The following is a 15,457-nucleotide window of genomic DNA, read 5'->3' as shown; positions in this document are numbered from 1 at the left end:
TGAAATGTAATAGGCATCTTCAAAAAATAAATACTTCCTGCTGCATTATCCATCTAGCAGCTTTGCAGACACACTTTCAGCTCAGGTACATTCCTTGCATTCTTAGCATTGCACTCTTGTGATTTGAATATGGCACAGACCTCATAGCAGATTAAGAGCATGAACGTAGGAGCAGAAAACTGGCTCATCCAATTTTCCTCTCAGCCCTAATCTCCTGCCTTCTCCCTCATGCCCTGACCAATCAAGAACCTATTAGCCTCAGCTTCAAATATGCATGAAGGCTTGACCTCCACTGCTGCCCGTGGCAAAGAATATCATAGATTCATCACTCCCCAGCTAAAGAAATTCTTCCTCATCTCCATTCTAAAGGGACACCCTCTATTCTGAGGCTGTGTCATCTGGTCTTCGACTCTCCCACCATAGGAAACATCCACTCTATCAAGACCTTTCACCATTCAATAGGTTTTAGTTCACCCATCAGTCTTCTGAATTCTAGTGAGTACAGGCCCAGAGTCATTCAGTGTTCTTCATGTGACAAGCTATTCAACCCTGGAATCATTTTTGTGAACCTCCTTTGAACCCTGTCCAGTTTCATCATATCCTTTGTAAGATAAGAGCCCAGAACTGCTCATAATACTCTGAAGTGAGGCCTCACCAGTGCTTTATAAATTCTCAGATACCCTGCATGGCAGCAAACAAGGAAGTTACTAATTTATTTTGGACGCCGGAATTTTGTTTTGCTTCTATTTTAGAATTGTTTTAATACGTATTGAAATACTCATTTCAAAGTGGGTGATAAGCATAATAATCTGACAGGTAAAGGGTTAAAAACAAGATGCTGAGGGCACCTATAATGCACGGATCAGGCCAACATGTAACTATAACCTAGAACACAAATCAGCCTGTGTTTAAAAAAAGTACCATTCTGTAATCTACAACGTTTGTTCATGCTCACTGTATATTTTACTCCAGACAACAGTCTATCAATTAAATGTGTTTGTTACCATGATAACCATCAATGCATATCAGCAAATTATTTTCTAACACGTCAAAAGTGGATGATGAATTCACCAGAAGTACAGAATACAAAAGTTTACTGTAATGTGTTAGCTTATGACTACCAAACATACAAGTCTTCTGCATGCAGATTTTATTTCCGTTCAGCAATAAACAAACATCACTTTATTTCATTCAGCTTTAAGAGATCTAATGTTGGAAGCCAATCCACTGTGCATCAAAAAAAGGAAAGCAAGCTTAAAAGCCATGATAACATCTTCCTCATCCTCACCTCTTCAGAAGCATGATGTTTGCGGGCTAACATCATCTTGCCCAAGTCAATACAGGACACAAAATTTCTGTTTCTGGCATCAATTTCTGCTCTGATTCCTTGATGGTACTTCTTCAGTAGCTCCACAGAACAGACATCACTGTGATCAAACATAACGTTTAATTTAGCTGGAAGTATTGCCAAAGCGATAGATAATTGACTAATGGTATATATCCTAAGGTTAACTGTAAAATGAAGACTGGGAAATTATCTGTTAACAAAAAGACCAGAAGTATATTGGGCCAGAGAAGTTTTCATGTATTCAGTGATTTTAAATGACAGATTTTCTGGGTGAATTATATGCAAGCCTTTCTCTGTACATGATGCTAATGTCAATTGCACTGTATTTTTGTGTGCATATGAGGCTCACAAAAACATAAGCCATTCATATCCAAACTACGAGTGGTGAGGCCTGCTTTTGCATTGATTTAAGAGGTCTCAGCTTACTGGTATGTGATGTGTTAGGCATCTGTTGTTTTGCTGTCAACAACTGTCCTCAATGCCATTTTCTACACTGACCAATTAGCCTGCTAACTGCTATGTCCTTGAAATGTGGGAGGAAAACAGAGCACCCAGAGGAAACCGGTTTCCTCCCTCAATCCAAAGGCATACAAGTTAGTAGGTTAATTGGTATTTGCATAGCGTCCTGTGATTAGGCTATGGTTAAATAGGGCAGCACAGCTCATTGAGCTGGAAGGGGCTGTTCCCTGCTGTATCTCTAAATAAATAAATACAGATGCTGATGGCAACTCCAACTAAAGTATTACCACGTCAGATTTGTTTTGAATTTTGAGTATTGTTTTTGTAACTCTGAGTCCTTATATTTGCACTATTCCAAATCTGAATTTCATACTGAATTGAATTATCTTTATTTCTTACATCCTTCACATACATGAAGAGTACAAATCTTTATGTTACGTCTCCATCTAAATGTGCAATGTACAATCATAGCAATTTATAATGAATAAAACAGTCAATGCAATATAGAGAGCACTCAAGTCAGCGTGAGTTCATCAGTCCGATGGCCTGGTGAAAGAAGCTGTCCCGGAGCCTGTTGGCCCTGGCTTCTATGCTGTGGTATCACTTCCCGGATGGTAGCAGCTGGAATAGATTGTGGTTGGGATGGCCCGGGGTCCTCAATGATCCTACGGGCCCTTTTTACACACCTGTCCTTGTAAATGTCCTGAATCATGGGTAGTTCACAACTATAAGTGCGCTGGGCTGTCTGTACCACTCTCTGCAGAGTCCTGCGATTTAGGGAGGTACAGTTCCCATACCAGGCAGTGATGCAGCCAGTCAGGATGCTCTCAATTGTGCCCCTGTAGAAAGTTCTTAGGATTTGGGTGCCCATACCAAACTTCCTCAATTGTCTGAGGTGAAAGAGACACTTGTTGTGCCTTTTTCACCACACAGCTGGTGTGTACAGACCACACGAGGTCCTCACTGATGTGGATGCCAAGGAACCTGAAGCTGTTTACCCTCTCAACCCCAGATCCATTGATGTCAATAGGGGTTAGCCCATCTCCATCCCTCCTGTAATCCTGCTGTAATGTTTTTGCGATATTGAGGGAGAGGTTGTTTTCTTGACTTTTTCTATTACTATGTATTGCCACAAAACAACAAATTTCTCAACATATGCTGGTGATATTAAAACTGGTTCTAATTCCCTTTACCCAGCCTGAGAGGAGGGGTGTTCCCATTGTTCTGTTGCTAAACATCCGTCATCAATGCTTTCAGGGCTGATGAAGCAAGGGTGATCAGTTAAATCAATTGCAATCTTCCGAAAATAATATTTTTGAACAGCCAAGACATACAGTAATGGCCATTTTGAGGCGTGAGATTACATGGCTAAGTGTCTGTACAATACATATATTCCAATCACGAACAGTTGAGCTGAAGTAAGGGGGGGTGGGGTGGGGAGTGGCATTGCTAATCAGGGATAGTACCACAGCTGCAGAAAGGGAGGATGCAGTGGAGGGATTGTCTACTGAGTCAGTGTGGGTGGATGTCAGAAACAGGAATGGGGGCATTCATTCTATTGAGAGTATTCAGTAGACCTCCCAGTAGCAACAGAGACACTGAGGAACAGATTGGGAGGCAGATTCTGGAAAAATGCAAGTATAACACTGTTGTTGTCATGGGTGACTTCAACTTCCCTAATATTGATTGGCACCTCCTTGGTGCTAAAGGATTAGATGGGGTGGAATTTGTTACCTGTGTCCAAGAAGGATTCCTGACACAATTTGTAGACAGGCTGAATACAGAGGACATACTGGATCTTGGAATCAGAATCAGAATCAGGTTTATTATCACTGGCATGTGTCATGAAACTTGTTAACTTAGCAGCAGCAGTTCAATCCAATACATAATATAGAAGAAAGAAAAATAATAAAAATAATAAATAAGTAAATCAATTATAGTATACTTTTTTATTGAATAGATTAAAAATCGTGCAAAAAACAGAAATATATATTTAAAAAAGTGAGGTTCAATGCCCATTTAGGATTCGAATGGCAGAGGGAAAGAAGCTGTTTCTGAATCACTGACAAGAGATGTGGAATAGCTTGCCAAGATGAAGAAGTAAGCTTACTTATGGCTTAGGAAGCAAGAATCGGACAGGGCTTATGAGAGTTACAACGTAGCTAGGAAGAAGCTGAAGAATGGATTTAGGAGAGCTCGAAGGGGGCATGAGAAGGCCTTGGTGAGTAGGATCAAAGAACAGGAAGATGGCTAGAGAGAGGGTAGGATCAATCAAGGATAAAAGAGGAAATATGTGCTTGGAGTCAGAGGAAGTAGGGGAGGTCCTTAATGAATACTTTATGAATACTACCACAAAACCGGTTGATATGCCAGAATATGTTGCCATTCATAAAGAGGAAATGCTGGATCTTTTATAAAACATTAAGACAATCCCCAGGGTCAGACAGGAAGTATGCCAGGTTACTATGGGAAGTGAGGGAAGAGATTGCTGCAGCTTTGGTGATGATCTCTGTATCCTCATTGACCAAAGCAATAGGACCAGATGATTGGAGGGTGGCAAATGTTATTCCTTTGTTCAAGAGTGGGAGTAGGGATAACCCTGGGAATTACAAACTAGTGAGTCTTACTTCAGTTGGTGGACAAATTATTGGAGCAGAGCCTTAGAGACAGGATTTATGAGAATCTGGTGAAGCATAGTCAGATTAGGGATAAGCAGCATGGCTTTCTGAGGGGAAAGTCATGTCTCCTGAGGCTGATTGAATTCTTTGAGGATGTGACAAAGCATCTGGATTAAGGATTAAGGTCGAGCAGTGAATATAGCGTATTGGGATTTTAGAAGGGGTCTGACATGGTGGGCTCATTCAGAAGGTCAAGAGACATGGGATCCAGGGAAATATGGCTGTGCAGATGCAGAATTGGCTTCCCCATAGAAGGCAGAGTGTGGCTGTAGATGGAGCATGCTCTACCGGGGTGGGGGGATGGGTCAGTAGGGTTCTGCTGGGAGCTATTCTGGGACACCTGCTCTTTGTGATTTAACTTGGACAAGGAAGGGTTAGTGTGGGTTAGTAAGTTTACAGATGACACAAAGGTTAGTGGATATGTGGATCATGTGGAAGTTTGTCATAGGTTACAATGGAAGACTGACAGAATCCAGAGCTGGGCTGAGAATTGGCTGATGCAGTTCAACCCGGAGAAGTGTGAATCAATTCTCTTTGGAAGGTAGAATTTGAAGTCAGAATACCAAGTTAATGAAATGATCCTCGGCAGTTTGGAATAACAGAGGGATCTTGGTGTGTGGGCCTTCGTTCGTTAGGGGACTGAGTTCAAGAGATGCTGCAATTCTATACTTGGAATATAGTTCTGGTCATCTCAATATAGGAAGGATGTGGAAGCTTTAGAGAGAGTGCAGAAAAGATTTACCAGGAATCTGCCTGGATTAGAGAGCATGTCTTGCGTAGATAGGTTGAAGGAGCTGAGGACTTTCTCTTTAGAGTGAAGGAGAATGAGAGGCAACTTGATAGAGATGTGCGAGAAGATTAGAGGCATAAATCAAGTAGATAGCCAGAGACCTTTTCCCCAACGTGGAAATTGAAAATACAAGGGAGCATAATCTTAAGGTGATAGGAGGAAAGTTTAAGGGGGATGTCAGAGGTAATTTTTTTTTAAAGCAGAGTTCACGGAAAGTACTGCCAGGCGTGGTGGTAGAGAGAGATATGTTATGAGCATTTAAGAAATGCTTAGAGAACTGGTTCCATTTAAAACTGTCTGCCCTGTTTTCACAAGAAATGCAGTTTTTCATTTTAGTCACGTATGCACTGGACTGTAACAGTGCATGTCAGAAAACATAAACAAACAACACTAGGGTGTAAATTACTTGAAGTTAACAACAAATTATTTCAGAGCAAATATAGAAAAAAAATCAACAACTTTGCTCTCACATTTGCCCCAAAAGCTCCATGAATATCACTTCATGTGCACGTTTAATCTCCGGGCTAAATGTCTGCTGGCACAGAATACACAATTTTCCTCAGTCTAGTTAATTAATTTTATGATCCAAAGCAGGGGGTGTCAGTTGGACTTTGATTTTACAATAGATTTAACTAATCTATTCAACTCTTTGCATATAAATTAATTTCTTACCTCAGAAGGCTACTTGCTGCAGCATAACCAAATCATTTAATATCATTTTAATCATTGAATAGCTTCAGACTGTATTTTAGACCTACTTAATCATGTATGGGATCTGACCCCTGTCCTCAGCCCTGAATTAATTTCTCATCCCTCTGTGCCCTTAAGAAGATGGTGTTGTTGCTTGGGACTAGTGCAGATCTTCAGTTGAAGGCATGCAACTCTGATATTTACAGAAAGCAAGTTATAGCTTCATGATATACTTAAATGATAGCAAAGATTTCACTTAGAACATAGAACAGTACTGCACAGCACAGGCTCTTCTGCCCTTGATGAGGTGCCAACTTTTAACCCTTACAATATTGTTCATATTCTATACTCTCACAGTATGGTCCGGTCAATTTTGACCCAGCCCAAGAATCCCCTCATAAGTGTCTATACCAAATTTTGAACCACAGATCTATTTAGAATATATAAATAACCTATCTGACATTAATAAATGGGTAATTAATCCTTAATTAATGTTTCAGAGATCTAAAATCCATTTCAATAGATACGGGTCAAATTTGACCCAGAGCAGCCTCAATGTAGCACCTGTACAAAAGTATAAAATTTTTAAATATTTTCAATGTTTGTGTATTTTGGGCCACTTTAGGAAAAGTCATCAAATTTTGACTAAAAAATGACATTTATGGTGTTTTTACTGCTGCCAAATGTCAAAACGGGTCAAATTTGACCCAAACAGTATGTAAGGGTTAGCCTATTCTAAGGTCAATCCAATTCTTCCTTCCTACACAAACCTCTGTTTTTCTACCATCCATGCAAGTGACAGCCTCGGGATCAGTGAGAAAGAAATTCCAAATTACCGTGGTTTTTCTTCTGTTTCGATCAGCCTTACGATACTCTCCATCCACGACATCAAATCCCGGACCATACTGAAAAAGCGGAACTTATCAGCGGTATCAATTAACTGGGTGCGCCGACCATCGCAAGCATCCAGAAGTGCCTTCCAGGCCTCTACCACCTCTTGCTCTTGTTTCTGGATTGCTGCAGCTTTATCCCCTGCGTAAGCCGCTTGCAAACGTCCTGCATCATCTTGGAACTGCTGAACCTATTAAAACAAAGGCCCATTGTTATGTTAAGACATGATGTTTTGCTTATCCTGCTTTTTTTCCCTAACTCTAACTGGACATCCAAGTTTAATCACATATGTTCTAAAGAGATGCTGGTTATCATCTTCCTACTGTCCTTAAGGTATATAATAACTTTTCATTAAATGAATCTATACTAATGACAACAAAATTACACCAGAGCGCAACATAAGTGAGAGCCTATTGTTCACTATGTAAGGCATCAATTAATTTCTAAATTATAAGTTAATGGGGTTAGCAATGAAGCCAGCTCAGAGCTAAAATTTCAGGATGTTTTCATTAAAGAATAATATTCTGCTGGGTTTCTGATTTGCGCAGAGTCATCACAACAGAACACAAAATAAACCATAATACAAGTGTGTGCAAGTTGTCCTTTATGATTCAAAATATAAATATGTGCTAAAAAAATTACCCTCTGGTGTACAAGGCGACGTACACCTTTATCGCGATGTATAGGAAAATAAGAAAGAGTAAACAAAAGTAAAAGCAAATTCAACCTGGTTTGTAATCAGACTACTAGACTAATGGAGTTGTTGACTTATAACTATCAACCATTCTCAAATAGGCTATAACAGACCCAACTATGAGATGTTCAAACCATCAAATGGCAGCAAGCTGAGAGAAATAGGGCCTGTCTAGGCCTGTCACACTTACCATAAATTATATCACAAATTACTTCAATATGGTTTTATCAGATAAATGAAACTAATATCATTTTCACAAGGTCACTTTATTTCTATTTAACTGAGCTTATGTATTCATTTCTATCACAGTAACAATATGCAGTACCTGTATTCCCAGGGAATGAATGTCACGTTCAAATGCATTGTGCATCCTGTGGAAAGACTCTGCCGTGTTCGCATCGCGGCCAAGCTCCTCTGGCAACTCCTTGTGCTTTTCCTGGATCAGGCTCAGGAGCTCTTTACCATCATAGAAATATTTGTGGAGTTCATAGGAGGCAGCCAGCAGCTGTGTCCTCGTGTCTATCAGTTCCAGCAGATCAGCCCAGGCTTCGTTCAGGCTGTCCTTCCACTCTGCAATGTCAGCCGCCTCGGAGTGACCCGCGTCAATGAGGTCATCGATCAGATTGTTCACGTTGTCCACTCTTTCCTGACCAATTGACCCTGTTTTCCGGGCAAACTCACGGAACCTTTCCCTCAGCATCTGAAAGTGAAAAGTAGAACAAGGTGAGCCAGCAGATGTTTTATTACTAAATAAAACCCGGTTCTCTTTAACATCACGGACCCGGATTCTTCACAAGTTCTGAAAATACTGTTGTGATTTTATAACCAGAATCTGCAGTCGTCACTTTAACTGATCACTTCATTAACTTTCTCTAACCAAATGGAGTTAATATCACAAATTTATGAGATTGATTTTTAAAATTTTGTTATGGACTAACTTTATTAGAAGTAAAGGTTGTGCCATTTCTGTACAAAATATTTTATTTTTCCCTTGCTTCACCAACATTATTACTTTTTGTTTTCTACATTGCTTGTTCTGGTATCAACTTGGGTGCACCCGATATCCATAAAAGGAAATAAAATAAAATAGAACTTCTCTCAGTAAATTGACTGCAGGCTTAGCTTGAAAGCTTACAGTTTGATACACTTTATTAAGGTGTCTTTATTGATGCTGCCAACTAATTAAGAAATACTCACTGTAACTTGATCAAAGTCTTGTCCTAGCTCCTGTGAAGACGCTGCTAGATCTCCTTCTGCAATCCATTGCTCCAGGTCCGTTACCTCACGGTTCAACTGGAAGAGATTGTGCATATCCTCCAATTTTTTGTTACGCTCACTTGCTAGATCTCTGAGTCCTGCATACAGCTTGTCCACCTGCCCCTGACGCCTAATGATCTGTTCACTGTAAGTGAATCAAACTATCAATTATTATTGATTCCAAAAATACTTTGTGATTTATATCATATTGATAAAATAAAGATGCTTCATTTGGTATGTCAACAAAACACTCAAAAACTTCTATAGATGTACCGTGGAGAGCATTCTGACAGGCTGCATCACTGTCTGGTATGGATGGGGGTGGGAAGCTACTGCACAGGACTGAAAGAAGCTGCAGAGGGTTGTAAACTTACTTGGCTTCATCTTGGGCACTAGTCTACAAAGTACCCAGGACATCTTCAAGGAACGATGTCTCAGGAAGGCAGCGTCCATTATTAAGGACCTCCAGCACCCAGGACATGCCCTTTTCTCACTGTTACCATCAGGTAGGAGGTACAGAAGCCTGAAGGCACACACTCAGCGATTCAGGAACAGCTTCTTCCCCTCTGTCATCTGATTCCTAAATGGTCACTGAACCTCACTTTTTAATATATATTATCTCTGTTTTTGCACAATTTAAATCTATTCAATATACATATACTGTAATCGATTTATTTATGTATTTATTTATTTTCTATATTATGTATTGCATTGAACTGCTGCTGCTAAGTTAACAAATTTCACGACACGTGCTGGTGATAATAAACCCGATTCTGATTATTGTCTGGAAAATCCAGGTGAAGAGACTCCTGAGTATTGAGTAACCGAGTGCAATTAACTTTGAAGATAATTTGAATCTAAGGGCTTTAGAACTGGAATAGCAGCTATCAATCTGATCAATAAATTTTAATCATTAACCCCTTAGCAATTAGTATGACAGAGCTAATAGACCTGTGGGGTGTGACCCTTGCTTAAATATTCTTTCTCTAAGTGAGGATATCTAGAAACATCTCCAAATGAAAACAGATTTTAAAAATGTGCAGAAGGAATGAAAAAGATAGAGAAAGAACACATCATTCTGGAAAGGAAGTCCTAATGAAAGACCACACCCTTAAAAATTCAGCCATATCACACAAAAATACATCTTGGAAATAAAAACACAAAATGGTGGAAATACTCAGCAGGTCAGGCATCATCAATGGGAAGAGAAGCAACTAATGTTTCAGGTCAAAGACCCCCTCATCAGAACTGGGAAGATGTGAAAATAAGCTTCTTAAGCTCTGGGAAGTATGGGGTGGGGGAAGTGCCTAGAAAGGGGTCGACCATGGGGATAAGCAGTAAACAATGTTACCTTGTCAGTGAGTGAATGGGAGCAGTAAGAGAGTGTGAACATTAAAGCAAAATCAGGTTCATTCTCTCTGACATGTATCATAAAACTTGTTGTTTAGTGGCAGCATACAGTGCAATACATTAAAAAATTACTTTAACTCACAACAAGCTACATAAAAATAATTAATAAGCTGTGCAAAAAGAGAGCAAGAAGTGAGGTCATGTTCATGGGCTCATGGTCTGTTCAGAAATCTGATAGTGGAGAGGAAGAAGCTGTTCCTGAAACATTGAATGCGTGTCTTTGGGCTCCTGTACCTCCTCCCTGAAGGTAGCAACGAGAAGAGGACATGCCCTGGGTGGTGAGGGTCCCTGATGATGGATGCAACCTTCTTGAGGAATTGCCTATTAAAAATGTTCTCAATGGTGAGGAGGCTTACTCCCATGGCTGAGTTTACAATCTTCTGCAGCTTTTCCCAGTCCTATACATACCAGATTGTGATGCAACCAGTTAGCAAGCTGAGCCAATATCTCAGAGGGACAACGGATGGCAGATATCAAGTTACTTGAAGCTATAGAATTCAATATCAAGGCTGCAACATGTTTGTATGGAAGATGAATTGTTCTTCAAAGCTGCATTGGGTCTCATTGTAACAATGCAGAAAACCACAAACCAGTAGTTCAGAATGGCAGTGGGATGGAGAATAACAATATCAGGTAACAAGAAGCTCGGTACCACCGCAAACTTAATGTAGGTGATCCACAAAGAGTTTACCGAATTTTCCTCTATTGTAGAAAAGACAGCTTTGTGAACGTTGAATGCAGTACATTAAATTGGAAAAAGGCAGCTTCACCTGGAAAATCTGTTTTGATCCTGGGATGGTGAGAAGGGAAGAGGTGAAAGGACAGGAGGTGCTTCATTTGCTGTTGCAAGAGAGATCTCAGCAGAGTGGGGAACATAAGAGTTAACCAGAGTCACCAAAGGTGATAATCCATGTGAAATGCTGAAAGGGAAAGAGAGGAAGATGTGTCTGGTAGTGGAATTTCTTTGAAAGTGGGAAAAATTATGGAGAATTACCTGTTGAATGTGATGGCTGGGAAGAAAGAAGAGGACAAGGGGAGCTCTACCCTTATGTGTCCTGGTTGAGAGAGTGTGTACAAGAAGATAGACACTGCTACAGAAATCTTCATGGTTGGAGCAAATGTGATGAAGACAATGGAACTGGAAGAATAGAATACAGTCCTTACAGGATGCAGGGTTGGGTGAAGAGTAGCCTAAATAGCTGTGAGAACCAGTCAGCTTGTAATGAATGACAATACCTAGCCTATCTCCTGAGACAGAGAATGAGAGATCCAGAAAAATTCAGATGTGGAGATGAGGGCTGGATGGAAATTGACCACAAAAGTAATGAAATTGACAAGTACTGCATCAGTAGAGGATGCAGCACCAATAAAAACATTAATGTACTGAAAAATGTGCTGAGGGTTGGACTGAAACAACAACCGTTGCTCAGATCCCTTAAAAAGGCAGGTGTAACTTGGGCCTGTAAGAAAGTTCATAGCTATATCTTTGATCAGGAAGAAGTGAATGGTGAAGAAGTTGTATAAACAAGTTCGGTAGGCAAATTAGCATTTGATGAAGAAGTCTATCAACATGTTGGTAGAATTGGTTGGGGTTCTGCTCCAGGAAGAAGTGGAGGGCCTCCTGCGATGGTGATGTAAAGGACTGTATTTGGTACAGATAACACTGTTGGAATCAGGCAACTGGAAATAGTCAAAATGGGGCTGGAACGCAAAGGTATCGCAGATATAAGTGGGAAGGGACTGAACCAGAAGGGAAAGAAAGCTTTGAGTCAATGTAGGCACAAATAAATTTTGGGGGGCAATGACAGACTGAAACAATGGGAGAAAGGGAGTGATTGTGGGAGTGGGGGTGTGGTGGGGAGCTATACTGCATGCCACTCCAAATCCTCATCTTGTACAGACCCCGGATGAAGATGCTTGTAGAAATACTGAGGTAGACTATTAAAACAATTGTAGGGCTATTAGGCTACATAACCTGTTGCTGTGATGCAGACTCATTGTGCTTGGATATTACTCAGGGGTGGAGGGTCTTACAAAGAGTCTTTGATTTGAAACATTCACTCTCTTTCTCCTTCCACAGATGCTGCCTGAACTGCTGAGCGTCTCCGGCATCTGCTTCTACTTTAACTTGAGCAAACACAGCAAATATAGTGTGGAAGCAAGGGCAGACAAATGGGAGTTCGTCACTGCTAAAAATAATACAGCTGGCTCAATGCACAAAACAGGATATTTCCGTTCCTCTGTTTACACTTTGATAACCAGGTCACTACAGGATTCATTCAGGTATTTTAGCTATGCAGTTAACGGCAGGCACAGTGGGGTAGATGGAAAAACAAACAAAACATGCCTTCAAGTCAACAGCATTCCTAACTCAAGGTCAATGATGTCATTAGCCCTCTGTTTGACCAGAATATCGTAACAGCACTCTTGAGTACAAAATGTTAACTGTATGTACTTTGTTAAATTGAAGCTAATGGCTCTTCGTTTTTCTATTGGTTGACTAAATGTCCTTCAACAATGAAAATCAGATCCTATTATTTCTCCTGACTCACTGGTGTCACCCACCCCCGTTCATGGTTAATCATCTGAGACCCCACCCACAGATTCCCCAGATTCACTCTACTGGCATCTATTAGCCCATTGCAAAGTGTTCTTGCCTGGGGATCAAACACCTAATCCTATCCTCGCATACTCTATCACATGATAATAGCTCTTTGTCCACCCTCCACCCATTACTGCACAGAACCCAATTGCAGATCCTATCTCAACTACCCATTCTCCCAACCAGTGATTTCCAGTATTCCAAACTCCACCTTCACACTTACTCCAGTGGCTATAAGGCCTGGCCCCATTTACCTTCATGCACCCTTCACTGTACAACCAAAGATAACAACTTCCCTGACATAAACCTGATACCTTGAGCCTCAAGCTCACAGCCAAGTTTTTAGGGTGGAACTGCAAAGGTGTGCATCAAAAAACTGCAACCCTGTCACAACACAGGTCTCACATTTTCCAAAAACAGGACAGTGATTAACCAGGTCTTTAATTTACATGTGGACCCCTGATGGATGACAACTCTTCAAACAGAAACATGCAGAAAGGAGTTCCTTTTAAAAGTATAATTACTTTTCTCCCCCCTCCCCCCCCCCCCCCCCCCCATATTTCCTCAAGAAACCCAGTTTTCATTCTACACCAATGACATGTTGGAAAATGTGATTCTTTGTGCTGGATCCAAGGAAAGTTACACCAATGTCCACCAGACAATTACTTTACTCCCTTCTGATCATTTCTAGTCTACAAACATCAACAATAAAACATCTAAATCACTGGCACAATTTTGGCAATAATAGACATAAATAATCAAATATTTTGGTAGACCTTTGAAGATCTGGTAGACTTTTTAAGATTTAAGACCATTACAGCATGGCTACTCACCCCTCTGGGTGGTCTTCAGCAAGAAGCTTCTGGGCCCTGTCAGCAAGCTCCTGAATAGTCTTTCCATAATCCATTATAGCCTGCTGCACGGTCATGTGTTTCTTCAACATTGAAGTTGCGCTGGCTTCATCCTGGAGAAAAGATAAATAGTGGACATGCCTTGGACGTTTCTAGCTTGGATGAGAACGTTCAAATGTTACATGTCAGTGGAAGATTTTTCAGGCTTCTCTGACTGGTGATTACTGCAAGCTACCCTATCCAAAAGACGAGTTTAATTGAGCCGAGTAAGGTTTAACGAGCACATCAAATATGGACATAGAAATAGCTGAAGAATGCAAGTTGATACTACGACACCATATGGGTATGAAAACCATACAGCTATGTGGTTCCAGACTGGCCTGTTAGATGGAGTAGTTCATGGAAATGCAAAGTCAGGTTGTTCATTCACCCAGCATTCAACAACAATACTTACGAGGGGTCTGTAAACAACAAGTTATATCCCAGCCGGTTCAAGTAAACAGCCAGGGAATAAACCAGGATTTTCACTGGAAAAATCTTTTCATGCTACACTATATTAACTAAAGCTAATTATCCATTCCTCCAAGTTATAACTTCAGCGAGTGTAACATGACCTTTAAATATATAACTATATTTAGATTTAGTGACTTCCAAAAATAATATAATTTATGGATTAAATATAATGATAGCTACTTAAATCTCAAATGACATAATTTATACAAGATGCTGGATGCAATGCCCATTTTTAAAGATCAGGTTGGAAACCCTGTAAGAAAGATCAACCAGATCGAGTCTTATGGCTACTCTTACCTGTGAGGGTTATTGAATCTATTTGCAACTTTCTCAGTAATCTTTATGAATTTTACTCAGATATTCACAGTGTTTTATTTGTTGGTGACTGCCAACCAATTGGATATTTGGATGAAATAATGATAAGGAACTGATGAGTAAATTACTTGCCTACTTTCTTTAGTAAAACAAATTTATGTACAAATGGGCGACCCGAAAGTGTGTCCTAAATGCATCTTTCCGATCTGTCTCTGTAATGCCAGTGCATATATAATATAAAACTAACCTGAGGGACCAGGGATAAAAGTTGAAAGTAAATTTATTATCAAAGTACATTTATACAACCCCCGAAAATTCTTTTTCTTGCAGGTATACACAGCAGCAAGGAGAGAGCATGGCCTGGATGGTGGGGGTCCTAGATAACGGATGCTGCTTTCGTGCAACAGCGCTCAGTGTAGATGTGCTCAGTGGTGGGGAGGGTTTTGCCTGTGATTGACAGGGCCGTATCCACTACTTTATGTAGGGTTTTCCATTCAAGGGCATTGGTGTTTGCATGCTAGGCGGTGATGCAACCAATCGAAATACTACACATCTATAGAAATTTTAGATGTCATGCCGAATCTTCATAAGCTTCTAAGGAAGTACAGGTGTTGCTGTGCATTCTTCATAACTGCGCTTACGTGCTGAAATGAAATGAACACCAAGGAATTTAAAGTTGCTGACCCTCTCCACCTCTAATCTCCCAATGAGGATTCATGGACCTCCACTATCCTCCTCCTGTTTTGGTCAATGGTGTTAGTGTGCTCAGCAAACAAAGGGGATGGTCTCCTTGTGGTGATTTACACCACTTTATGACCAGTGGAAGTCAAGTCATCCCTCCTGATATTCTGAGGGGAGGGTAGCATGAGACCAATTCAAGAAAACATGATTTAGATGAAAAAAGAACCATAGTTTTCAACATTTCTGAAGATAAACCAGAAGCTTTGTGTATAGTTGGG

At 40.4% G+C, this 15,457-nt stretch overlaps 1 protein-coding gene across 3 annotated transcripts in view; it reads right to left on the bottom strand.

The window, feature by feature from the left end:
• The window catches only part of LOC140725142 (spectrin beta chain, non-erythrocytic 1-like), a 332,123-nt gene that overhangs the window by 73,425 nt on the left and 243,241 nt on the right, over positions 1 to 15,457 (bottom strand). For all 3 annotated transcript variants that reach the window (XM_073040207.1, XM_073040210.1, XM_073040208.1), the window contains 5 exons: positions 13,653 to 13,783; positions 8,748 to 8,952; positions 7,876 to 8,250; positions 6,802 to 7,046; positions 1,289 to 1,427 (listed from right to left, as the gene is read on the bottom strand). In XM_073040207.1, the coding sequence (XP_072896308.1) occupies positions 1,289 to 1,427; positions 6,802 to 7,046; positions 7,876 to 8,250; positions 8,748 to 8,952; positions 13,653 to 13,783 (1,095 nt within the window). The remainder of the gene's footprint in view (positions 1 to 1,288; positions 1,428 to 6,801; positions 7,047 to 7,875; positions 8,251 to 8,747; positions 8,953 to 13,652; positions 13,784 to 15,457) is intronic.

The sequence above is a fragment of the Hemitrygon akajei genome, chromosome 3 (assembly GCF_048418815.1).
Source record: "Hemitrygon akajei chromosome 3, sHemAka1.3, whole genome shotgun sequence".
Taxonomy (NCBI): Eukaryota; Metazoa; Chordata; class Chondrichthyes; order Myliobatiformes; family Dasyatidae; genus Hemitrygon; species Hemitrygon akajei.
This window is presented reverse-complemented; position numbering and strand designations above follow the sequence as displayed.